The 26,284-nt window shown below is 44.8% G+C and overlaps 1 protein-coding gene across 1 annotated transcript; it reads left to right on the top strand.

Moving 5' to 3' along the window:
- Window positions 1-276: 276 nt before the first annotated feature.
- LOC106565155 (transketolase) lies at window positions 277-26,145 on the top strand. The gene is made up of 14 exons (XM_014131959.3): window positions 277-643; window positions 2,736-2,853; window positions 3,172-3,285; window positions 3,549-3,646; window positions 5,017-5,208; window positions 5,487-5,605; window positions 6,880-7,076; window positions 7,327-7,491; window positions 20,922-21,078; window positions 22,839-22,969; window positions 23,139-23,222; window positions 23,551-23,644; window positions 24,188-24,310; window positions 25,564-26,145. The coding sequence occupies exons 1-14, from the start codon at window positions 537-539 to the stop codon at window positions 25,749-25,751; spliced, it is 1,887 nt and encodes a 628-aa protein (XP_013987434.1). The 5' UTR covers window positions 277-536; the 3' UTR covers window positions 25,752-26,145.
- The last annotated feature ends 139 nt before the right edge of the window (window positions 26,146-26,284 follow it).

Below are 26,284 nucleotides of genomic sequence, written 5' to 3'. Positions count from 1 at the left end.
CCCCTCTCTCTCTCTCACACACACAAAACAAAGCCATGATCACGAAGTCACGCACGAGGTAGACAGGAATAAAGGACAAGACTCACAAATCCCAAATCTGGTAATGAGTTTAGACACTAAAGCCAAACACAATTGTGGGCAGACGCTTTAACTGTGGGCAGATGCTTCCCGGGTCCCCCTTTCTGTGGGCAGACTTCCCCCCCGCTCCTCTCTCTCTCTCTCTCTCTCTCTCTCTCTTTCTCAGACACACACACCCCTAACACACATCCCTCCTTGCACACTCACATGCAGACCTAGCCAGCATAGAGTGCGATTTGACCTCTGTACTCAGACCCGTCCCACCCCGCTAGTCCCATCCTCCTCCTCCTGTGTACACGTGCCAGGGATAAATCCTGCCTCTCCTCCTTTCTCCACCTCTTCTCTCTGCCACGCATCTACACAAGCAGGGCTCCCTCTGCCAACCCTCACTCACACACAGCCCCTGTGCAGTCTAGTTCACTTTGCTGGTGCTTTTGGTGCTTAGACATTTTGCCTTCATGGAGGACTACCACAAACCCGACCAGCAGACAGTGCAGGCACTCAGGAACATCGCCAACCGCCTCCGAATAAACTGCATCAAGGCTACCACTGCAGCCGGCAGCGGGTAAGACCCTTTAACTCAAACTGACACAGACACACACACACACACACACACACACACACACACACACACACACACACGCATACACACAGTCGTAAATCTAGGGAAGAGTGTATAAAGACTCATTCATACACACAGGTGCACATGCACACCCATGTAAAATACAAAATGAAACGGCATGTTTTCTTTTTGTTCTCATGTGAGCTATGGAAAAATGTAACTGAGTTGAAGATGAAATGCAGGGTAACTGGTGTAACTAGCCCCCTGGGGTAGACTGTAGCCGCTTATTTCCCTTCATAGTTTGTTTGTCTAAGCACGACCATCATCCACATACCACATTTTTTACAAAATGTTGCTTTTTTTTGTGTCAGCAATGGGACATGGTCCTTAAGGGGGGCTAGTTACCCCATGTTACCCTATGATGCTGTGAGTCACTACACATATGTGATGCAGATCAAAACGATAAAGACTTTCCATAATAATAACATAAAAAGTTTATATTTTCGTCAACATCTGTATGTATTGATTTTTATATAGACATAGCTTATAGTTAGGTAATCTGTTTATATCGTTTAATTGTAGAACGCTGTATTCTTGAACAATTTACGGATTATTTTGTTTATTTCTATTGAGCAAGATTGATGTGTGGCCATTGTGGCTCAACATGAGATTCTTTCGTTTTTTTTCGATATTAGAAAATGTTCCATTGTGAACAACATCAGTTCATGAAAGGTTACATTTTGCTGTAGTGTCTGAAATTAACTCCTGTATCTGGGGGAAAGTATAGCGCGTCTTCATTTGTCTGACCGCAGGCAGGTAAGCGATGGAGGAGCCCTCGGAGCTTGCGCGTCAGTTGTTGGCACGAGACAAAGCGCATGGAGATAACCCTGGCTGGGATGTGCGCTCCGCCATCTTCGTTGATTTAGATGGGGGGGGGGGATATTGGTCATTAAATATTATGAATAATTACTCCGCAATTACTCTTAGAGTGAACACCCAATTGAAGTTTATTATTAGGCTAGAGTGTTATTATTGAATTAAATAGAGAGCCCGTGCGCAAACAAGTGCGCACGTTGGGTAATTCTGTAAAGAACATATTTAACTGTGATTTTTGTGGAGAAATCACACGTTTATTTGAGATAGGCTATCAGTCATCATCTATTGCTCTAACACAAACTCCAGCATCCATTCATTCCGTCATGGAGCCATCATTCGACCGTAGCCTATCCACAAATCATCCACAAATAGACCAAGTGCGCAAGCCTAGACAATGAGCAACCGCCATGCGGTTGGTGATTGGGGGAAAAAAAGGGTTAAAATCACATTTTAAGAAGATAAATTGTAGAAATGACCTTGTGGCTTTGGTAACTAGTGACGACCACAAGGTTATAAGCCCGGTGATGAATGTGATTCCAAATGGCGCCCTCTGACTGATTGACTAACTGGCTGTCTGACTCTGCGCTCATTCCAAAATGGTCCACATTTCTCCCCAGCCGCCCATCAACGTACCCCTTGGATGTTGACATCACTGTAATTGGGGGGGGGGGGGGAAAGGGAGCCAATGGGGCATCTCGGTTTGAGCATGGCCCCCTCATCAGTATTTTGGATAGACTATTCCACTCTAATTATTATTCCCCATATTTCCCCATTGTGCCATTAGAATTCATTGGCAAGCTCAGATTTTAGACTGTGCCACTTAAAATCCAGTTAGACTCTGATTGAATTCTGAGTGTTTTTGAGTTTGTAAAGTGATATTTCTGTTCTCTGTGTCTGTGCGTGTGCGTGTGTGCGCGCGTGTGTGTCTATGAGTCTGTCTGCGATGTGAACACCTGTCAGTAACATCCTTCCCTGCTCCTACACTCTTAGAAAAAACATGCTATCTATAACTTAAAACGGTTATTCTGCTGAAAACCCTTTGTATAACCCTTTTTGGTTCCAGGTAGAACCCTTTTGGTTCCATGTAGAACTTTTTCCACAGATGGTTCTACATGGAACCCAAAGGGTTCTACCTGGAACCAAACAGGTTTTTCCTATGGGGACAACCAAAGAACCCTTTTGGAACCCTTTTTCCTGAGAGTGTACTCCTTGTCTCCAGATATCCCACATCATGCTGCAGCATTGCAGAGATCATGTCTGTTCTGTTCTTCAACACAATGAAGTACCGCGCAGAGGACCCCAAGAACATCAACAATGACCGCTTCATCCTTTCGAAGGTGAGACTATTGGAATGAAACAGAACACTATTGTTGCATTCTATTGCTGTTGTTGTCAGATCCATGATGTGAGATCCTCCAGCTCACTTCCACTGTTCTGGTTGGATAAAGGTCATATAACGGTCAGGATCTGCTTCTGTGAAGTTGTATCGTGCATATTGACTCACGTAATACACTTGTGTTACAGCTGGTGTGCGATTGTCATATGATATGGCTACAGTCATAAGAAGCAATGTATTTTACACTCCCTGGTTGTGAAATAGTTACGTGGTTATGTCTTGGGTTGTATTTGAGTAACATGGGTTTTCCTCTCCTTAGGGTCATTCTGCCCCGGCCCTGTACTCCATGTGGACAGAGACTGGTTTCCTGAAGGAGAGTGAGCTGCTCTCTCTGTGCCAGGTGGAGTCCATCCTGGAGGGACACCCCACACCTGTGAGTGATAACTACTCCACATCACTTTTGCTAGCCTAAAGGTTAACCTACGCCTCACCTTTAATAGCCTAGCGGTTAGCACCATAGCAAAACTGACAATGGAAATGTGTGTTCTTCTTGGACAAGTTCAGGTAGTACCTCACTGAACTTTGATAACTTGTAACCTATAATAATAGCTGCAAGTTTTAGAACCTACTCAACACATCCTTGCTCTCTATGGTGATAGTAACAGTCCTGTTCATGTGTATGTGTTGGAGTTTCAGAAGCAACAGTTTGTGGATGTGGTCACTGGCTCTCTGGGCCAGGGCCTGGGTGTAGCCTGTGGGATGGCCTACACCGGGAAGTACTTTGACAAGTCCAGGTAGGAGTTCACACACATTCGCACACAGATGTGTGGTCTTTGCAGGCCTCTGAATTCTAAAGTGTTAAGTATGGACTCAAATACATCGTGATGCATTTTAGAGCTCTTTATTGCACCGTGTGTTATTTTAGAGCTCTTTAGAGCATAGTGAGGCATTTTAGAGCTCTTTAGAGAATAGTGATGTATTTTAGAGCTCTTTAGAGAATAGTAAATGTATTTTAGAGCTCTTTAGAGAATAGTGATGTATTTTAGAGCTCTTTAGAGAATAGTGATGTATTTTAGAGCTCTTTAGAGCATAGTGAGCTATTTTAGAGTTCTTTAGGGCACTGTGAGGTTTTCTATGGTCCTCTGGGTGTGCAGTATCCGCATGCTCTGCTCTTCCGATTCTTCTGCTCTAATAACCACAGCCCCGGCGGCCACAACTCAGTTATTTTTTACCATCCAGACAGATTCTGTCTCAGAATCCAATTCAGACTTTACATTAGTATTCATCACTCATTCTATTGTTCAAAATCAGACTCACTTTCCCCAGTCTAATTCAGGTTTTGTCTCAGAATGAGGAATGCGGATCTCTGGAATGCGGATATTGCCAGTCCTGAAAATGTGCCCTGCCCTCGATAGATTTGTACTAGAGGAGGATTTTGTGTGGGGGGTGGTTGAAAATGATGACATAAGCAGATTATCAGACCATTTGATTAAAAGAGGGGCATTTGCTTTGTTCAAATGAGTATGTGTGGCTAGAAGCCTCAGTCAGCGTAGATGTGAGGGAATGCAGTAAGTGGGATAGAGGGAGGGGTAAAGGTTACCAATTTCCTGTTGTGGGAGAGGGCTTTCACAATTCCCAGGGGGTGTTCAATCCGTTCTGTCACTTTAGGGGAAATGGATGAATTTGACTTGAAAGGTTTCATAGAGCACTATTTGGTGTTGGGTAGAATGATCATTTGATCTTACCACTTCTTGAATCTACACTGTTTGAAAAAGGTGCTTTCTAGGACCTTAAAGGGTCCTTCGGCTGTCCCCATTCGGCTGTCCCCTTTGAAGAACCCTTTTTGCTTCCAGGTAGAACAATTTTCGGTTTCCATGTATAACCTTTTCCACAAAGGGTTCTCAATGGAACCCAAAAGGGTTCTACATGAAACCCATAAAAGAGTTATCCTATGGGGACAGCTGAAGAACCCTTTTGGAAAAAAACATTCTAAGAGTGTATACACACACACACACACACACACACACACACACACACACACACACACACACACACACACACACACACACACACACACACACACACACACACACACACACACACACACACACACACACACACACACACACCCTGTCTCACCCCCTCATCCCTCTCTCTTGCCTAGCTACCATGTGTTCTGCCTTCTGGGGGATGGGGAGCTGTCTGAAGGGGCAGTGTGGGAAGCCATGTCCTTTGCCTCTTACTACCAGCTGGACAACCTGGTGGCCATCTTGGATATCAACCGCCTGGGCCAGACCGACCCAGCGCCCCTGCAGCACCACGTGGAGAAGTACCAGAAACGCTGCGAGGCCTTTGGGTGAGTATGTGTGAAAGTGTGTGTGTGTGTGTGAAAGTGTGCGTGTGTGTGAAAGTGGGTTTACGAGTGAGAAGGACAGAGTGCGTAAGAGAGGTAGAGATCCTCTTTGTCAATGTAATGACAGCGAGAGAGAGTCTATGAATGTGTGAAGGCACATGTCAACATTAGTGGGCATATGTGGAATTGTTTGTTCATGCGTGTATGAGAAAGACAAAGTGTGTGAATGCCTTTCCATAGTTGAAATGGGTTCTCTAACGTGTGTGATTTGCTGTCTACAGTTGGCATTCCATCATCGTGGATGGGCACAGTGTGGAGGAGCTGTGTAAGGCTCTGAGCCAGGCTCGTCACCAGCCCACTGCCATTATTGCCAAGACCACCAAGGGCAAGGGAATCCCAGGTACTCTCACACTCATATGGCTATTGGCTACATCCTATCACTCATACCTGTTGATGGGCTCACCTCTCAGTATGGTGTGTAAAGTATATAAGGTGTTGGGCCATTGATTTTTCCTGACCATGTGACCTGACTCCGGGTCTGGGGGTTTTCCCCGTCAGGAGATCACATCGTCAGGCTAAAACCCCTGGGCCTATATATCCATTCAAATGTTACTGTGTATCAGTGGTGGGAAAAGTACACAACTGTCATACTTGAGTAAAAGTAAAAAATACCTTAATAGAAAATGACTCAAGTAAAAGTAAAAGTCACCCACTAAAATACTACTTGAGTAAAAGTCTAAAAGCATTTGGTTTAAAATATACTTAAATATCAAAGATTAAAGTATAAAACATTTCAAATTCCTTATATTTAACATCCAGATGGCATCATTTTCTTGTATTGTTAATTTACGGAAAGCCACGGGCACACTCCAACATTCAGACATAATTTACAAACGAAGCATGTGTGTTTAGTGAGTCTGCCAGATCAGAGGCAGTATGGATGTTCTGTTGATAAGTGCGTGAATTTGTCACGTCCTGACCATAGTACGTTGTTATTTTCTATGGTAGAGTAGGTCAGGGCGTGACAGGGGTTTTTTCTAGTTTAGTTTTTCTATGTTGTTATGTTCTAGTTTTGTATTTCTATGTTGGGGTGTTCTAGTTTTTGTATTTCTATGTTGGGCTTTGTTTGAATTGATCTCCAATTAGAGGCAGCTGGTCATCGTTGTCTCTAATTGGAGGTCATATTTAAGTTGGTGTTTGTCCCACCTGGGTTTGTGGGAGATTCATTTTGAGTTGTGTATGTTTCACCTCTGCATCACGATTTGTTGTTTTTTTGTCATTCTATTTATTTATTATTATTCTATTTTATTTATGTATTGCATAGTTTCACAGTATAAATAAAATGTGGAATGACACACACGCTGCACTTTGGTCCGCTCATTCCTATGACAACCGTGACAGAATTTGACTATGTTTCTGTCCTGCTAAGTATTCAAAAGGTAACGAGTACTTTGGCTGTCAAGGGAAATGTATGGAGTAAAAAGTACAATATTTGCTTAAGGAATGTAGTGAAGTAAAAGTAGTCAAAAATATAAATGATAAAGTAAACTACAGATCCCCTCCCACAAAAAAACAACTTAAGTACTACTTTAAAGTATTTTTACTTAAGTACTTTACACCACTGCTGTGTATACAGCATGTTGTATTTTAACTATGTTTGTCTGCATTTACCAGCTGTGGAAGATAAGATGGGCTGGCATGCCAAGCCCCTGTCCAAGGACATGGCTGAGGGAGTAGTGAAGGATCTGCAGGCGCGCATCATGAACAGCAGCAAGCGCCTGTACCCCACCACGCCCATAGAGGATGCCCCGCCAGTCAGCCTGCGCAACGTCCGCATGCCCAGCGCACCCGCCTACAAGCAGGGAGAGAAGGTAACATACATTACATGCATCTCACCATATACTGTACATATGTGGTTGTACAGTTATCCCAGGAATATTGACTCCACTGGGGCTCACCCCATAGTCGCAAACAATATCATAATAGAAGCAGTCACTCACACCTTAGATTGACTGTCAGAGAGAAGGTAGTATAATGATACATGAATACACAGGCAGAAAAATGTACTTATTAATGACTGACTGGTTGATTTATTGATTGACTGGTTGTATTTCTCTACAGATTTCCACCAGGAAGGCCTATGGCATGGCCCTGGCTAAGTTGGGTCGTTATAATGAGCGCGTGGTGGTCCTGGATGGAGACACCAACAACTTGACTTACTCAGAGATCTTCAAGAACGAACACCCCAACCGCTTTGTGGAGTGCTACATCGCGCAGCAGAACATGGTATGAAATTAACCCTAACCCTAACCTTAACCCTTACTCAGACCCTAACCCTATTGAGTTTTTCTTGATTTTCTCTTTATCACATACAGTACCAGTCAAAAGTTTGGACACACCTCATCATTCAAGGGTTTTTCTTTATTTTTACTATTTTCTACATTGTATAATAATACTGAAGACATCAAAACTATTAAATAACACATATGGAATCATGTAGTAATCAAAAAAGTGTTAAACAAATCAAAATATATTTGAGATTTGAGATTCTTCAAAGTAGCCACCCTTTGCCTTGATGACAGCTTTGCACACTCTTGGCATTCTCTAAACCAACTTCACCTGGAATGCTTTTCCAATAATCTTGAAGGAGTTCCCACATATGCTGAGCACTTGTTGGCTGCTTTTCCTTCACTCTGCGGTCCAACTAATCCCAAACCATCTCATTTGGGTTGAGGTCGGGTGATTGTGGAGGCCAGGTCATCTGATGCAGCCCTCCATCACTCTCCTTCTTGGTCAAATAGCCCTCACACAGCCTGGATGTGTGTTGGGTCATTGTCATGTTGAAAAACAAATGATAGTCCCACTAAGCGCAAATCAGATGGGATGGCTTATCGCTGCAGAATGCTGTGGTAGCCATGCTGGTTAAGTGTGCCTTGAAATCGAAAACAAATCACTGACAGTGTCACCAGCAAAGCACCACTACACCATCACACCTCCTCCTCCATGCTTTATGGTGGGAACCACACTTGCGGAGATCATCCATTCACCTACTCTGCGTCTCACAAAGACACGGTGGTTGGAACCAAAAATCTCAAATTTGGACTCATCAGACTCATATTTCTACCAGTCTAATGTCCATTGCTCATGTTTCTTGGCCCAAGTCTCTTCTTCTTATTTGTGTCCTTTAGTAGGTTTTTGTTGTTGCAGCAATTCGACCATAATGGCCTGATTCACGCTGATGTTGAGATGTGTCTGTTACTTGAACTCTGTGAAGCATTTATTTCGGCTGCAATTTCTGAGGCTGGTAACTCTAATGAACTTATCCTCTGCAGCAGAGGTAACTCTGGGTCTTTCTTTCCTTTTGTGGTCCTCATGAGAGCCAGTTTCATCATAGCTTTTGATGGTTTTTTTTGACTGAACTTGAAGTAACTTTCAAAGCTCTTTACAGTTTCCAGATTGACTGACCTTCATGTCTTAAAGTAATGATAGACTGCCATTTCTATTTGCTTATTTGAGCTGTTCTTGCCATAATATGGTCTTGGTCTTTAGAAGGAAAGAAATTCCACAAATTAACTTTTAACAAGGCACACCTGTTAATTGAAATGCATTCCAGGTGACTACCTCATGAAGCTGGTTGAGAGAATGCCTAGAGTGTACAAAGCTGTCATCAAGGCGAAGGGTGGCTACTTTAAAGAATCTCAAATTTAAGATATATTTTGATTTGTTTAGCACTTTTTTGGTTACTACATGATTCCATATGTGTTATTTCATAGTTTGGATGTCTTCACTATTATTCTACAATGTAGAAAATAGTAAAAAATTAAGAAACCCCGGAATGAGTACGTATGTCCAAACCTTTGACTGGTACTGTATATGTAGTCAGGATTGGGAAGGACCACTCTATAAGCCAATTATGACCGTTCTATAAACCCAGACAACACTCGTTCTAACTAAACCAAGCTTTTAAAAGCCAACCTGTTTTAAAATGACTTCTAAATTATACTTTTTGTTTAAAAAAAAAATCTATTCAGCGTTGTTAAAATATTTACTCAATTGCTGCAGCATTTCGTGGCTCAGCTTAGCTGTCCTCTCTCCTCTGCCGACGTCTCTCTCGCTGATGCTCAACCGAATGCCCTGTCCCTAGACCTGGGTTCAAATACTATTTGAAATCTTTGAGATACTTTGAGCATTTTTTCTCTAGCCTGTTTCAAGTGCCAAATGGCGGGGCTTTACAGTTTTTGGACGAATCTATTGCTCCATTAAGCCAGACAAGCTCAATCAAGCACGGAGAAAATATTTGAAATGATCTCAAATACTATTTGAACCCTTGCTCTGCCTGTCACTAATTATGCTGATTCGCTATAACAAAATGCCTCTTTACTTCTGTTCAGACCACTGACTCGCTGAGCGAATTCCCCCTCTCTCAGGTCTGATTAGCTGAATAAAAACCTTTCTCTCTCTCAGTGTTAAGAGGTTGGCCTGATGAATAATGGATGTAGGTCCATCCATAATGTAACGCTGGAGAGAGAGGCAGAGACATGACCCACTTACAATACACCATGCCAAGCATCCTCTCTCCCACATTCTCCCTCCTCTGTGCTTCCTCCTCCAATGCCTTGCCACGCTTCCTCCATCCACCATGCTCCCTCCCTCCGCACAGCTGGCTGCTTTGTCGTCTTGAGGATTTGAACCAGTGACCTTTCAGTTACAGACCCAGCACTCTAACTGCTAGGCTACCTACCCTCTATTCCTATGCTCTCATTGCAATCGGACATTAGATGAACATTTTGGGAGAGTTGTCATTCAGGCCTGGCTGTATTACTGCACTGCTGCTGTTTGGCTGGTTCCTCCTGCAGCAGCAGCCTGCTAGCCTGTTCAGGTCAGGGCTGTGTTTGATGAACAGCCGTTATGACAGTTATGCTGAGCTGAGAAGTGAAATATGAATCAGTGTGAGGAGTGTGGGTGTGGCCGTCTGGCTGATCTGACTGTCTTACTGACTGGTTGGGTGACTGACTGACTGACCGGATGAATGGATGGCTGGCTGACTGACTGATTGGCTGCCTGGTTGACTGGCTAACTGAATGACTGACTTTTTATTTATTTTTATTTTATTTAACTAGGCAAGTCAGTTAAGAACAAATTCTTATTTACAATGACGGCCTAGGAACAGTGGGTTAACTGCCTTGTTCAGGGGCAGAACGACAGATTTTTACCTTGTCAGCTCAGGGATTTAATCTAGCAACCTTTCGGTTACTGGCCCAACGCTCTAACCACTAGGCTACCTGCCGCCCCTGACTGACTGACTGACTGACTGAATGGATGGCTGACAGACTGCCTGGCTGACTTACTGACTGCCTCACTGCCTGGCTGACTAGCTGGCATGCTGGCTGATATACCATTGTTATAAAGATGATTGTGCAGAATAAAGCTAGAATGGCAGGTTCAAATGAGACAGACAGATTGTCTAATGGGGAATCGTTAATATTGATAAGAGAATAATGAGAAAATCAGATGCACTGCTGTTCATGTTATGACTTATTTACGACTGCATTATGTATGGCATTGTTGAATACTAGTTTCGGATTGGCTTGAAGGGCATTCTAGAGCGTGCATTATTTCCCTTTATAAACTGGATGGTTCGAGCTCTGAGTGTTGATTGGCTGACAGCCGTGGGATATATCAGACCATATACCACGGGTATGACAAAACATGTATTTGTACTGCTTTAATTACGTTGGTAACCAGTTTATAATAGCAATAAGGCACCTCGGGGGTTTGTGGCATATGGCCAATATACCACGGCTCAGGGCTGTATGCAGGCACTCTGCGTTGCGCCTTAAGAACAGGCCTTAGCCGTGGTATGTTGGCCACATACCACATCCCCCTTAGGCCTTATTGCTTAAATAATGCACGGTATATCAGCAAGGTAGAATTCAATGGCTATAGTTATTTCTTACATGTTCTACGTTTGAGCTGCTTTTGAAAGAAAAGGTCGAATTGAAAACATTATTGGCATTGTTCAATTAGATTCTCATAATAGCAAGCTAGGACTGATGGTTTGGTTGGTTAAACTAGCAAGTCTGTTTGTTTGGTTACCAAGGCAACTGCTGTAGCTATCTAGTAAACTTGCTAGCTACTTTTCCAGCAGCAAATGTGTTAAATTATAGCCATGGTATAGTATAAAAGGGATAATCAACTCGGGCTCTATGCGTTTTATGGAAGATAATGCAACTCTGTGAAGGTCAGTTCCACTCAGCTAGCACGTTGTGGAACACACCTTCCACGTCGTTCATTATTTTCCATAGAACGCATTGTCCCCCGTTGATTATCAGTTACTTATTGCAGTCATGTCCTTGTGAATACTGTATTAAAGTGGCAATCTGCTGTTCAAACAATCACATAGAGAGAAAGAGACAGACACATAAAGAGAGAGACGGACACATAAAGAGAGAGACAGACACACAGAGAAAGAGAATAATGATCATGTCAATGGCAAGAGTGCTATCTTCTTTGTCCAGGTTAGAAGCGGGGCAGAAGGAAATTGGATAATAGTACTTCTATCTGGTACTGATATGGAATAGGAATGAGTCCAATGGCAACTCAGAGGTTTAGACAGCCACAGTGAAGAGAAGAGCAGGGGGATCGGGGGAGAGCTTTTGAGATATGAAACAGGAAATGACAACTTGTGAAAGAAGCACGCCGCTGATTCCTCTCATATGGTACCATAAACTCGTGTGCTTTTGAACTGACTGACTTCTCACTGACTTACATAACATAGGTCTGGGTTTCTGGGAGGCGTGACCCCTCGTTTTGATTGTGATTCGCTCAGCAGTCATTGTCCCCATGAAGACCTCACTTAACCCCTTTGTATTTTCCAGTGTAGGGTGACCACATGTCTGCATTTTGGCCCTTTATCCCACGTCTCGCAACCAAACAATCATGTGCCGCACTTTATTAACAAATTAAAACACTACTAATTTACAAAACAGATTGTCCTGTATTTCAATCAAACTTCCCATTTGTTTGATGACAATTGACATTTTAACCTGTCTCTTTTGCAGTCACATTACGCTTTTCACAAGATATACAGTGTCTTTAGAATGTATTCACTCCTATTTTCCAAATTTTGTGTTAAAGCCAGAATTTAAAATGGATTAAATATAGATTTTTTTGTCACTTGTCTACACACATACCCCATAATGTTGAATTACGTTTTTTCAAAATGTTTACTAATTAATGAAACATGAAAAGCTGAAATGTCTTGAGTTAATAAGTATTCAAACCCTTTGTTATGGCAAGTCTGAAATAGTTCAGGATTAAAAATGTGCTTACCAAGTCACATAATAAGTTGCATGGACTCACTGTGTGCAATAAGTGTTAACATGATTTTTGAATACCTACCTCATCCCTGTACCCCACACATAAAATTATCTGTAAGGTCCCTCAGTCAAACAGTGAATTTCAAACACAGATTCAACCACACATACCAAGGGGGTTATCAAATGCCTCACGAAGAAGAGAACCTATTGGTAGATAGGTAAAAAAAACAAAAAAACAGACGTTGAATATCACTTTGAGCATGGTGAAGCTATTAATTATCTCTACCATGTAACCACGCCAGCCCAGGACTTCCACATCCGGCTTCTTCACCTGCGGGATCGTCTGAGACCAGCCACCCAGACAACTGCTGAAACTGAGGAGTATTTCTGTCTGTAATAAAGCCCTTTTGTGGTGAAAAACGTACTCTGATTGGCTGGGCCTGGCTCCCCAGAGGGTGGGCCTATACCCTCCCAAGCCCACCAATGACTGTGCCCCTGCCCAGTCATGTGAAATCCATGGATTAGGGCCTAATGAGCTTATTTAAATTCACTGATTTCCATATATGAACTTAAATAACTCAGGAAAGTCTTGAAATTGTTGCATTTTGCCTTGATATTTTTGTTCAGTGTATATCAGCACCAGTCAAAAGTTTGGACACACCTACTCATTCAAGGGTTTTTCTTTATTTTTACTATGTTCTACATTATAGAATAATAGTGAAGACATCAAAACTATGAAATAACACATATGGAATCACGTAGTAACTAAAAGTGTGTTAAACAAATCAAAATATTTTTTATTTTTGAGATTCTTCAAAGTAGCCACCCTTTGCCTTAATGACAGCTTTGCACACTTTTGGCATTCTCTCAAACAGCTTCATGAGGTATTCACATGGAATACATTTCAATTAACAAATGTGCCTTGTTAAAAGTTAATTTGTGGAATTTATTTCCTTCTTAATGCGTTTGACCCAATCAGTTGTGTTGTGACAAGGTTTTCAAACTCTACCATGTAACCACGCCAGCCCAGGACCTCCACATCCCGCTTCTTCACCTGCGGGATTGTCTGAGACCAGCCACCCAGACAACTGCTGAAACTGAGGAGTATTTCTGTCTGTAATAAAGCCCTTTTGTGGCGAAAAACTTACTCTGATTGGCAGGGCCTGGCTCCCCAGTGGGTGGGCCTATACCATCCCAAGCCCACCAATGACTGTGCCCCTGGTATACAGAAGATATTTGGTAAAATACTAAGTCCATATTATGGCAAGAACAGATCAAATAAGCCAAGAGAAATGACAGTCCATCATTACTTTAAGACATGAAGGTCAGTCATTGCAGAAAATTTCAAGAACTTAGAAAGTTTCTTCAAGTGCATTCGCAAAACCCATCAAGCGCTATGATGAAACTGGCTCTCATGAGGACCGCCACAGGAAAGGAAAACCTAGAGTTATATCTGCTGCAGAGGAAAAGTTTATTAGAGTTACCAGCCTCAGAAATTGCAGCCCAAAGAAATGCTTCAGAGTTCAAGTTTATTTAACCAGGCAAGTCAGTTAAAAGCAAATTCTTATTTACAATGACGGCCTAGGAACAGTGGGTTAACTGCCTTGTTCAGGGGCAAACAACAGATTTTCACCTTGTCAGCTCAGGGATTAGATCTAGCAACCTTTCGGTTACTGGCCCAACGCACTAACCACTAGGCTACCTGTCGCCCGTAACAGCAACATCTCAACATAAACTGTTCAGAGGAGACTGTGTGAATCATTCCTTCATGGTAGAATTGCTGCAAAGAAACCACTACTAAAGGACACCAATAAGAAGAAGAGGCTTGCTTGGGCAAAGAAACATGAGAAATGGACATTAGACAGTTGGAAATCTGCCCTGTCTGATAAGTCCAAATTTGAGATTTTTGGTTCCAACGGCCGTGGCTTTGTGAGATGTAGAGTAGGTGTACAGATGATCTCTGCATGTGTGGATCCCACCGTGAAGCATGGAGGAGGTGTGATGGTGCTTCGCTATCTGTGATATAGTTAGAATTCAAGGCACACTTAAACATGGCTACCACAGCATTGTGCAGCAATACGCCATCCCATCTGGTTTGCGCTTAGTGGGACTATCATTTGTTTTTCAACAGGACAATGACCCAAAACACACCTCCAGGCTGTGTAAGTGCTATTTGACCAAGAAGGAGAGTGATGGAGTGCTGCATCAGATGACCTGGCTTCCACAATCACCCAACCTCAACCCAATTGAGATGGTTTGTCATGAGTTGGACCGCAGAGTGTATGAAAAGCAGCCAACAAGTGCCCAGCATGTGGGAACTCCTTCAAGACTATTGAAAAAGCATTCCAAGTGAAGCTGATTGAGAGAATGCCAAGAGTGTGCATGTAATGAACACAATGGTAGACAGAGAGCTGGTTTCAAGCGCAGGGCGCAGCAGTTGTTTAATGATTAAGGACCACATTAGGAGGCAGGTAGCTGTGTCCAGGGGCAGGCAGAATGTCATACACAGGGGGTCCAAAAAGGCAACAGTACAGGCAGGGAAAAGGCTAGTAATGTCGTCTGGGATATCAGGCAATAGGTTGATAACAGGAAATCCGTTACAGTCAGGGAATAGGCAAAAGGCGTCGTTAGTGAGGCAGGCCAAAACTATCATACACGGGAGGATGAAATTACAGGAAAAACATTGCTCCGAATAGACGTGTGTCACAAAACAAATTAAACCTCACAATGATGGGGTGCAAAGAACTGAACTAAATAGTGTGATTATGACATACAGGTGTGTGAACAGGTGATCAGAATTCAGGTGATTGGGATCTGGAGAGTGAGCTGCATTCAGGGGATCTATGTGTTTGAGGGTGTGAGTTGGTAGCAGACGTTACGGTACCCCCCATCCACCGGCAGCTCTTGGTGGCCTAGGAAGCTGTGCGGGGGGGGGGGGGGGGGGTGGGATGTGGAGCTGGGCGGTCAGGACGGTTACGGTGGAAAGCCAGGATCATGGCTGGGTTGAGGATGTTCTTTGCGGGAACCCAGGACCGTTCTTCGGGTCCGTACCCTTCCCAATCCACCAGGTAGTGGATGCGACCACCCAGGCGCTTGGAGTCAAGGAGGGCTTGGACGGAATAAGCTGGTGCACCACCGACGTCAAAATGGCACCGAGGTGCGCCACTGGAGGATGGAGGGCTGTATCTCACAGGCTTGAGGAGGGACACATGGAAGGATGAGGAGATCCGGTAATGGTGGGGCAACTGGAGACTGTAGGTGACAGGATTGATGCGGTGTGTGATTTTGATGGGACCAATGAACCGAGGACAGAACTTTTTGCAGGGGTCACGAAGCCTGATGTCCCGGGGAGAGAGCCACACACGTTGCCCAGGGTAGAAGATTGTAGTAGGTCGGCGACGCCGGTCAGCAAACTGTTTCTGGGAGAGGGAAGCTTGATGTAGGTGCCGATGTGCGGTCTCCCAAACCTGCTCGCTCCGTCGAAACCACTCATCGACTGCATGCACAGTTCTGGGCTCTGTCTCTTATGGTAACACAGGGGGTTGGTATCCGAGGACACACTGAAAAAGAGTGCGTTGGAGTGAGGAATGCACCAGGGAGGTCTGTGCGTATTCGGCCCCGGCTAGATAGCGACTCCACTTGTGTGGTTGGTGGGTGCAGTGTTGGCGAAAGTACTTCCCTATTTCCTGATTCAGGCGTTCCGTCTGCCCATTGGTTTGGGGATGGTATCCGGAGGATAGGCTGATGGAGACCTCCAGTCGGTCACAGAAGGCTCGCCACACCCTGGAGACAAACTGGCATCCCTGATCTGAAACGATGTCTTCCCGGGATCCCATACAGACGAAACACCTGTTGGAACATGCACTCAGCCATTTCTATGGCATTAGGTAGATGCAGAAGGGGGATGAGTAACCACATGTTGGAGAACCAGTCCACAAAAACAAAAATAGTTGTGAAGCCTGAAGAGTCTGGCAGATCAGTGAGGAAATCCATAGCTATGTGGGATCATGGTCTGTGTGGTGTAGGTAAAGACTTGAGCTCACCGGTAGGTAGTTGGCGAGGGCTCTTAGCCCATGCACAGATGGGACAGGAAAGAATGTAATCTCGGACATCTGCTGTTAGGGATGACAACCAGAACTTGCGTGTCAGTAGCTCTGTTGTCCGGGTGATCCCGGGATGGCCAGAACTCAGTGAGGTATGCCACCACTGCATTAGTTGGGGTCTGACGGATGCCGGAATGTAGGTATTGCCTGCAGGGGTGTCGGGAGGTGCTGGGTCGTGGCGTAGGGCATCTTGAATGGCTGATTGGATTTCCCAGTGTATGGGTCCCACGTCACAAGACCGAGACAGGATGGGCTCGGGCGTTGGGTTAGAGGAAGGGGAGTCAAATAGACAGGATAAGGAATCAGCCTTCACATTTATGACGATGAAGGCTGAAGTGTGTGAAGAAGAGTGCCCAGCAAGCCTGTCTGGGGTTGAGCCTCTTAGCACTTTTCAAGTACTCCAAATTGCGGTGGTTGGTAAGGACAAGGAATGGGTGATGAGCTCCCTCTAACCAGTGGCGCAGCTCTTCGGTAGCCAGCTTAATGGCAAGGCGATCTCGGTTCCCGACATTATAGTTCCTCTCAGCGGGTGACAGTTTCTTGGAAAAGAAGCCACATGGGTGTAATTTGGGAGGTGTCCCTACCCGCTGAGAGAGAACCGCTCCCATGCTGACCTCGGAGGCATCAACCTCCAGAACAAAAGGGTAGGATTTGGCTGCCTAAGGATGGGTGCAGAGGTGAAGAGCTATTTCAAGGTCTCAAATGCAGTAAGGGCAGTGTCGGTCCATTGGAGGGTATGGGTTTTTTGACTGGTGAGAGCTGAGAATGGAGAGGTTGTGCTGCTGCAGTTTCAGATGAACTGGCGGTTGTAGTTGGAAAATCCTAGGAAATGTTGTAGTTCCTTCACGGTGGTAGTTTTGGGTCAGTTAAGCATGGCCGTGACTTTTCCTTCGTCCATGTTGACTCCTCCTGGTGTCAACACGAAACCTTGGAAGGTTACCGTAGTAACGTGAAAGGCGCTCTTCTCAGCCTTGACATAAAGATGGTGGTCCTGTAGTCGTTGGAGGATCTGTCACACATGCTGTACGTGTTCTGCAATGGAGTGAGAGTAGATCAAGATATCGTCAATGTACACAATGAGGAACTGGTTGATCATGTCTTGGAAAACTTAATTCATGAAGGACTGGAAGACTGCGGGAGCGTTGGTGAGACCATAGGGCATAACTAGGTTGTCGTTGTGACCTCTAGCGGTGATGAACGCCGTCTTCCACTCATCCCCACATCGGATACGGACCAGGTTGTAAGCACTACCTAGGTCCAGTTTAGAGTAGATGGTAGCCTGTCCAACTTGTTCTAGTGCAGCTGGAATTAGAGGGAGGCGATTCTTGATGGTAAGGTTATTGGGGGGTCGGTAATCTATGCAGGGACAGAGACTACCATCCTTTTTCACAAAAAAGAAACTGGATGCAGCCGGAGACGTGGATGGACGGATGAATCCCATGTCGAGGGCCTCTTCTATATAGGTGTCCATAGCCTCATTCTCTGGGATGGACAAGGGGTAGATCCGACCCTTAGGGGGCAATGCTCCAGGAAGGAGGTCGATCGCGCAGTCCCCCGGGCAATGAGGGGGCAGAATTGACGCCTTTTTCTTGCTGAAGACACTCTGGAACTGGGCATATACAGGTGGGATGTGGGTTGGAATGGCAAACTCCGATCCTTCTATAGAGGTGGCTCAACAAGGTAGATTGAAGCAGTTCCCCAAACAGGCGGGAGACCATGACAGCATTTCACCCTGCCAAGAGATGGCAGGGTCATGAAGGCTTAGCCAGCGGTGACTGAGGATGAGGGATTCTTTAGGCGAAGACAATACCATTATCTGAATGACCTCAGAGTGAAGGAGGCCAATCTGAAGGGTGATACTGTCGGTCATTTGAGTCACAAGACCAGTTCCGAGAGGATGTCCGTCCAGTAATCCTAAAGGGAAGATTAACAGGGATTAGTTTGAGTTTTAACTGTTGTGCCAATTGTCTGTCAATAAAATGACCTGCGGCACCCAGAGTCCACTACTCCCTCCACAAACTGAGTGACCCCATTAGCAGATTGAAGAGCCGGGACACAAAACTGCTTTTTGGTAATATTCAAAAACGTAGAGGTGCTTACCCGGGCGGAAGTGGAGGTGTTGTGGTCACCCCTTCGTGGGGGGGCGGTAGCTATTGAGTAGGGGGTTACTCTCTCCACAATAGAGACACAGGTTTTCACGTAACCTCCAATGTCTCTCGGCAGGTGTGAGAGGGTTTCGGCTGAGTTGCATGGGTTCGGGGCTATTAGACCGTGGTGGATGAGAGAAGGGCATGGAAAACTCACAGGCCATGGGCGACTGTATAGGTCTGCAGTCCACCAGTAGGTTGCCAATGGATATGGACATCCGGATGTATTGGTTTAGGTCAGTTAAATCTCCTCTGCTGGCCAGTTCGGTCTGTAACTCCCGATTTAGACCCCTCCGGTAGACTGTAAGGAGCGCTGGTTCGCTCCATCCTCTGCTGGCAGCCATGGTGCGGAACTCAAGGGCATACTCAGTGGTGGAGCGACGGCCCTGTCGCATCTCACGTAACAGGTCCCCGGTGTGATGACTTGAAACTGAATGGTCTAACACCTCCTTGATGAGGGCGTGGAAACGTCATTCAGAGGACAGATCAGAACTTTGAGCGGCCCACAGGGCTGTGACTCAATCTAGAGCTTTGCCCGTGAGTAGGGAGATGATGAAGTCCACCCTGTCTTTGTCAGAGGTGAAATCAGCAGGGTGATGGTCTATGTACAGGTTACATTGCATGAGAAATCCTTGTCATTTCCCTGGGGAGCCGTTGTAATTATTAGGCACTGATATGGAGGGGGGATGAACGAGAGGAGGTTGTGGCACCTGATATCGGTGAATCGGGAATGGACTGGCAAAGGAGGTCACAGAGTTCATCGATTTGTTCCTCCTGTCGGGCTAGACGTAGCTGCAGCTCCGCTGAATCCATCTGTCGTTTTTGGTGAGGTATTCTGTAATGAATACGATGGGAGACTGAGAGCTGGTTTCAAGCGCAGGGCGCAGCAGGTGTTTATTGGTAAAGGACCACAGGAGGAGGCAGGTAGCTGGGTCCATGGGAAGGCAGAAACTAATACACAGGGGGTCCAAAAAGACAACAGTACAGGCAGGGAAAAGGCTAGTAACGTTGTCCAGGACATCAGGCAATAGGTTGATAACAGGAAATCTGATAGGATAAAGTACAGGCAGGGAATAGGCAAAAGGCGTCGTTAGTGAGGCAGGCCAAAACTCTTATACATGGGAGGATAAAGTACGGGAAACACAGCGCTCCGAATAGACGTGTCACAAAACAAATTATACCTCACAAAGATGGGGTGCAAAGAACTGAACTAAATAGTGTGTGATAATGACACAGGTGTGAACAGGTGATCAGAATTCAGGTGATTGGGATCTGGAGAGAGCTGCGTTCAGGGGATCTACGTGTTTGAGAGTGTGAGTTGGAAGCAGACGTTACAGTGCAAAGCTGTCATCAAGGCAAAGGGTGGCTACTTTGAAGAATCTCAAATATAAAATCGATTTTGATTTGTTTAACACTTTTTTGGTTACTACATGATTCCATATGTGTTATTTAATAGTTTTGATGTCTTCAGTATTGTTCTACAATGTAGAAAATAGTAAAAAAAAAAAAAAAACTTGAATGAGTCAGGTAAAAAAAAAAAAAAGACCAGAGAAAATGTAAAATGAGTAGGTGTATATATTGTTTTTCTCACAAACCTAGTGCACTGACCCTTTAATAGTCCTGTATTCGCAGACCAATATAGCAGTCTGTAGCGCAGACAAAAAATAAGTCAAAGAGAGAGAATAAATAGTGTTCTATGTGATTCTGGGTTCTGCTCACCTTTAGCTGCAGCTAATTTATCTACAGTAGCCTACATAGCTATGTCTCTGCAGTTGCAGGACCATCATAGAGATGAACTACATGTTCCTGTGGGGTTAGATAGGGACTAGATTTCGAGCTCCGGATGAGGCTCATTCAGGGAAGAAGAGGAGGATGGTCTTCCTGAATCTATGTCTGCATCTTAACTGCCACCCTTTTCCCTATATAGTGCGCAAAACAATAACTGCACTATATAAGGAATAGGGTGCCATTTGGGACGCAGCCCTTGTAAATGTATAGAGAGTTACTTGGAAGATGAAATATTGTTCTGCCATCAGCTTCATTAAAATTATGTCCCATCCATTATTCTCAGTAACTCATCTCCCTAAAGTCACTAGCCGCCACTGTTATAGTATGATGTAACCCCTTTCTTCCCCTTTTCCCTCTAGGTGAGTGTTGCCACTGGCTGCGCTGCCCGTGAGAGGAATGTTGTGTACGCCAGCACCCTGGCCTCCTTCTTCACCCGGGCCTACGACCAGCTCCGCATGGCTGCCATCTCAGAGAGCAACATCAACTTGTGTGGCTCCCACTGTGGCCTGTCCATTGGTGAGTCTGTCTGACCCTCCCCCAAACAAACCCCGGGCACACCCCCAAATCCTCACTCCACTCCACGCCACTCCCACAACCACCCACCATCACCCTCATACACGGCAACCTGCAACCTGTCACCAAAGATGGTGGATAAATTATGATAGTTCACTCAAGCCGTTTACCATTGAAAAAAATCTATTAGGTTCCTGTCTACTTATCTGGGTGTGTCCCACATAAACAACAACGCAATAGCAGCTGGGTCTGGTTTACTTAGTTAATTGACTTTCATTGAACCTGAAAAAAAACAGCAAGTGGGATGTCTCGCTTCCTCTTCCATCTCTGTCACCTCAACAAATGTTCCCTCTTAACTGCCTGTGTGTGTGGTCGTGCACCTCCTCCAGGACTGCCAGAAATGCCAGGTTGCGCAGAGACGCAAGAGATTGAACTTCACTGAGTTCACCCCATTAGTTTTCACTTTATAGACCAACTTTTTTTCTGTGATTGAATCAACATTATATCAGCCCCTTCTCAATGCAACAAACCAAAACAAATCTAACTTTGCAAGATTTGGTCTGTGATTTTGTTGTAGGGAGAGCAAGAGCGCAACGGAGTAGAATTATATTGGCAGGGGTAGCACAAAACGTGTAGGTTACATTTCAAGTTGTATTTGAAAAGCCAGTCAGGTAAAAAGCTTATGTCTTAATAAAAAGGAGCAATGTTGTATTTTGAGACAGGCTTGAATATGCAAATAAGCCAATATGCAGAGGGATAGCCTACATTGTCTAATTCTCTGTATAGTAATAATAATACATTTTATTTTGTAAAGTGGTTTCTTGTATCATACAACACAATAAAATGCAATTTACAGTCACCTATTTGGCCCATGGTGTTACAGACCAAGTAAAAAATCATTAATGTCAAGCCCTTCATAATGTAAAAATGGTTTTAAATGTCTCATGCAATGTAGGCCTGCATTGAACACCACACATAGGCTACTGTAGGCTATATCATGGAAATCAAAAGCTATTTCCATGTGAAAATGTTAGGATTTGATCCATTGGTTTTGTTGGTAGGCTTACATTATGCTGAAATAGCCACAATAGCGTAATGGCTACTGTCTAAAACTGTACATTTGCTCAGTGCCCCCCCAAAATTGAGGGAACATTGGTCACACAACCCCACTCGTTCTCCAGTGACTCTACCCCCTCTCTCACTCTCTTCACTCTTTCTATTGGCTCCTCAAGTCAAAGCACCCTCAAATGGTACTGAATTCCCAACGTGACTGTCCATCTTGTGCAGTTGATCCAAGTTCCTCTCTTTCTTTTTCCCCACTTCTGTGTTTTCCTCCTCACCTCCTTCACCCCCTGAGGTCCCCTAACCTCTCTCTCCCCCCCTGACCCCTGACCCTGTCTGTCCTGGATGCTGTCACCTTCACCAAGGGACCTGATGTCCCTCTCCTCTGTTAGTCCCTCAGGTACACTGCATGCCACGCTCTCTACGTCCGTCTGTCCTACTGTCTGTCTGTCCTATTGTCCGCATTCTTGTCTGTCTGCCTGTCTTATACACCTGCATGTCAGTCCACCTAGCCTTTAGCTTTATATTGGGTTGAAATAATATTTGAAATCTTTCAAATATCTTGAAAGTTTGCTTGAACCTGCCTGGAGTCTTGGCTGGATGTGGTTTGCACCAGGAAATCTCAATAAAGAGGAACAAATAGTCTTTTCTTTCTAAGTTACAACATTTTGGAAGGAAATTAATCTATTTGAGTGTTCCAGGAGAGGACGGGCCGTCTCAGATGGGTCTAGAGGACATGGCCATGTTTAGGGCCATCCCCATGGCAACCATCTTCTACCCCAGTGATGGTGTGTCTATTGAGAAGGCCGTGGAGCTGGCTGCCAGCACAAAGGTACTCATAATCCCTCCCACCAAAATGCTATTGGTTCTTATCCCCTCACACCAAATGTTATTGGCCCTCCGACATTGATGCATCTCCCTACGCCCCTGCCCCAACACCAGGGGATATGCTTTGTGTTCACACCCTAAAATGACCATAGTGTCCCATTTTCTTTTCTAAGGGCGTTTGCTACATCAGAACCAGCCACCCCGAGAACCCGATCATCTACAGCAGCAACGAGGACTTCCATGTTGGACAGGCTAAGGTGAACTCTTTCTACATTACATTAACCACACAGGCTATCATAGCCTTGGCTAAACCACTTAAGTTTCCTCCTACTTCCGGACATGAGCTGATTAGTTAGATGATTAGTTTAATCAGATCTACAGCGTCCATATTAGGAACTCCCTCACTGAGGAAGTATTGTCTGACAACTGAGTTCCTATTATGGATGCCGTACAAATGTTTGAATGGCTGCAAATGAACACAGAGAGGGTTGTCTTTGAGTGGAGTAAACAATGAATCTCATCCAATAGTCTAGCTTTATGAGATGTGCTGAAACCCTGTTGTTAACTCATCCCTGTCCATCTCAGGTGGTGTACCAGAGCGCGGAGGACAAGGTGACCGTGATCGGAGCTGGGATCACCCTGCATGAGGCCATGGCTGCAGCTGAGATGCTCAAGAAAGGTACAGTACAACTACAGCCAGACTTGAAGAAAGACTTGGAACCCAGAACCGAACTGTATCGGGATTTGATGATTCCAGGCTGTGGCCATTCTCTCTTTTCTGCATGTTGCTAATATTGGCTACATGCGTTAATGAATATGCTATTGAATCCAATCCGTTCATTAGTGTTGGCGCACAACTTCTATATCATGTAAGTGTTGGCCTTTTTCAATTATATGTTCAAGCTTATCCTGTTTATAAGGCTATATCCCTCTCTATATCTGAACCTCATTGTTTGAAGGTTTTAATGCCATTCTCTGTATAGTTGCTTGAATCTTCTCGTTTCTCCACTGAAACACACTACTTGGGGTTTCAAAATTACGTCAACTTTCCCAAAATTCCAAGGTTCTGTATAAATCCTGGGTGGAGTATTCTAGATTTTCTCCTTATTCCCTTCTGATTCCAGGAATATTCTAACCAGGATTTCTGGAAAACCTGGGGAGTTTCCAATCCTATACACTACTGTTGATAAACACTATGTTTCCCACTTTGTTGTTTTCCCAGAGAGGATCTTCATCAGGGTGATTGACCCGTTCACCATCAAACCCCTGGACTCCAAGACCATCATTGAGCACACCCGCCAGACCAGGGGCCGGATCCTCACCGTGGAGGACCACTACTATGAAGGTATGCTTTTCCCGACCAGAGTTCCGACCTCACGTATTTGGTATTTTTGGCTAGAACACCAGGCAGTTAGAGAAGTAGATAGACACAGAGGGGTTAGACAGGAAAATGACAAAGATGGGGCTCAAACGCATTGCCAGCGGTATGCTTGGTCCGGAGTCAGGAGTCTTTCTGCTACACCAGAATCCGGCACTCAAGAATAATTGTATGTCGTTTAGCCGTATATATTGCAACCTGGCAACCTGTAATTTTTCTGCATTATTTATTTTTACAGACGGTATCCTCTCATTGGCTCAGAGTAGCTGAGATGTGATACGGTGGCATGTTCTCATTGGCTTGAGAGGCATAGCGGGTTTTGCGCTGTCATAGTGGGCGTGGGCAGATATATTCTGTTCTGGTGCATTTTGTTTGCTGAGGAGGAAGACTGTCTGTGTGTGTGTTTGTGTGTCTGTGTGTGCATGCGTGCGTGAGTGTGTGAAGGCCAGGGAGGCAGAGTGCTGTCAGATTTCCTTAGTGGAGTGTGTGCCGATGGGGCTTCTGTGACCTAGATCAAAGATGTGTAGCAGTAGCAACCCCCTCTCTACCCCCTAAGGGGGGAGAGACTGCACTCTTAGAAAAAATTGTTCCAAAAGGGTTATTCAGCTGTCCCCCTACGAGAAACCTTTTTTTGTTCCATGTAGAACCATTTTGGTCCCAGGTAGAACCCTTTTCAGTTCTGTGGGAAAGGGTTCTACATGGAACCCAAAATGATTTGACCTGGGACCAAAAAGGGTTCTACCTGAAACCAAAAATAGTTAAGTGTTCTCCTATGGGGGCCACCAAAGAACCCATTTAGGTTGAAGATAGCACCTTTTTCTAAGAGTGTTGGGATAGCAGGAGAGAGAAGAGAGAGAATGAGAGGGTGAGAATGTGGTGGGGAAAGATGGAGAGTGTGCGCGCGCATGGCGACAGTTATAGACCAATGGCTTCATCTTCAAGATCTCAAGACCAATGAGTGACTTCCGCTAGACATCTCCAGGCACAGATCTAGGATCAGTTTATCATCTGGAATCAAAAAGCTTTACTAATAGAGGGGGGAAAAAGCGGTTTGAGCTCAATGTCATTCTAAATTACTTGGGAGTGTATCAGAGCTGGGGGAAGGATTACTGTCATTTCAAATTGACTTAATGAAATTGGATTGACCCCAATCCTTTTGCAGAGATGCTTCCTTGGCCTTCTCACTCTCATGTATTTCATTTAATGTTGCTGTTCCTCAGGTGGCCTGGGGGAGGCAGTGTGCTCAGCGGTGGTGAATGAGCAGGGCTTCACCCTGCAGCGTCTGGCGGTGGCCCACGTCCCGCGCAGTGGCAAGACCAGCGAGCTGCTCAAGATCTACGGCATCGACCGCGAAGCCATTTGCCAGGCCGTCAGGAAGATGCTCAGTGGCTCCGCCAACGCCAAGTAGCTCCACCCCTTCCTGCATAAGCTACGCCCCACCCAGCCCAGTCCCCATTCTACCACCCCTGAGAAAAATAGAGACATTGTTCCATGTCACCACCCACGCCTGGTAAACCCACCCCCTCACTGTGAAAGCCCTGTCCCCTATGTGTTTACTAAAGTAACGTGAGTTCGTGCTGTATGTACATTTTGAAGTAACAGTCACACATTTCACTTTTTTTCTCACACACATGCATACAGTACACACACAACCCTACTCCCACTTCCTGGTAATTATGGGTAATCCCAGGGTCAAGGGGTCAACTTCAGAAATTAAAGTGAGAGGTCGTCAAACTCGGCTGGCAGGTGTAGATGGACATTCTGCAAACCATACAATGCAATAAAGACTATACATGTTGTGACTCAATGTAGGCACCTTTATTTGATGCTCATGTGTTTTTAAACTCTTCCTATTTGATATGTTCAACCAAAAAACAACCAGCAGCAGTTTGTTTGAATACTTTTATATTGTTCTGATGATGTAACTCTAAAGACAGGGTG

The sequence above is a fragment of the Salmo salar genome, chromosome 12 (assembly GCF_965601325.2).
Source record: "Salmo salar chromosome 12, fSalSal1, whole genome shotgun sequence".
Lineage (NCBI taxonomy): Eukaryota > Metazoa > Chordata > Actinopteri > Salmoniformes > Salmonidae > Salmo > Salmo salar.
Note: the sequence above shows the minus strand (reverse complement) of the source record. Positions and strands in the feature narration are given on the sequence as shown.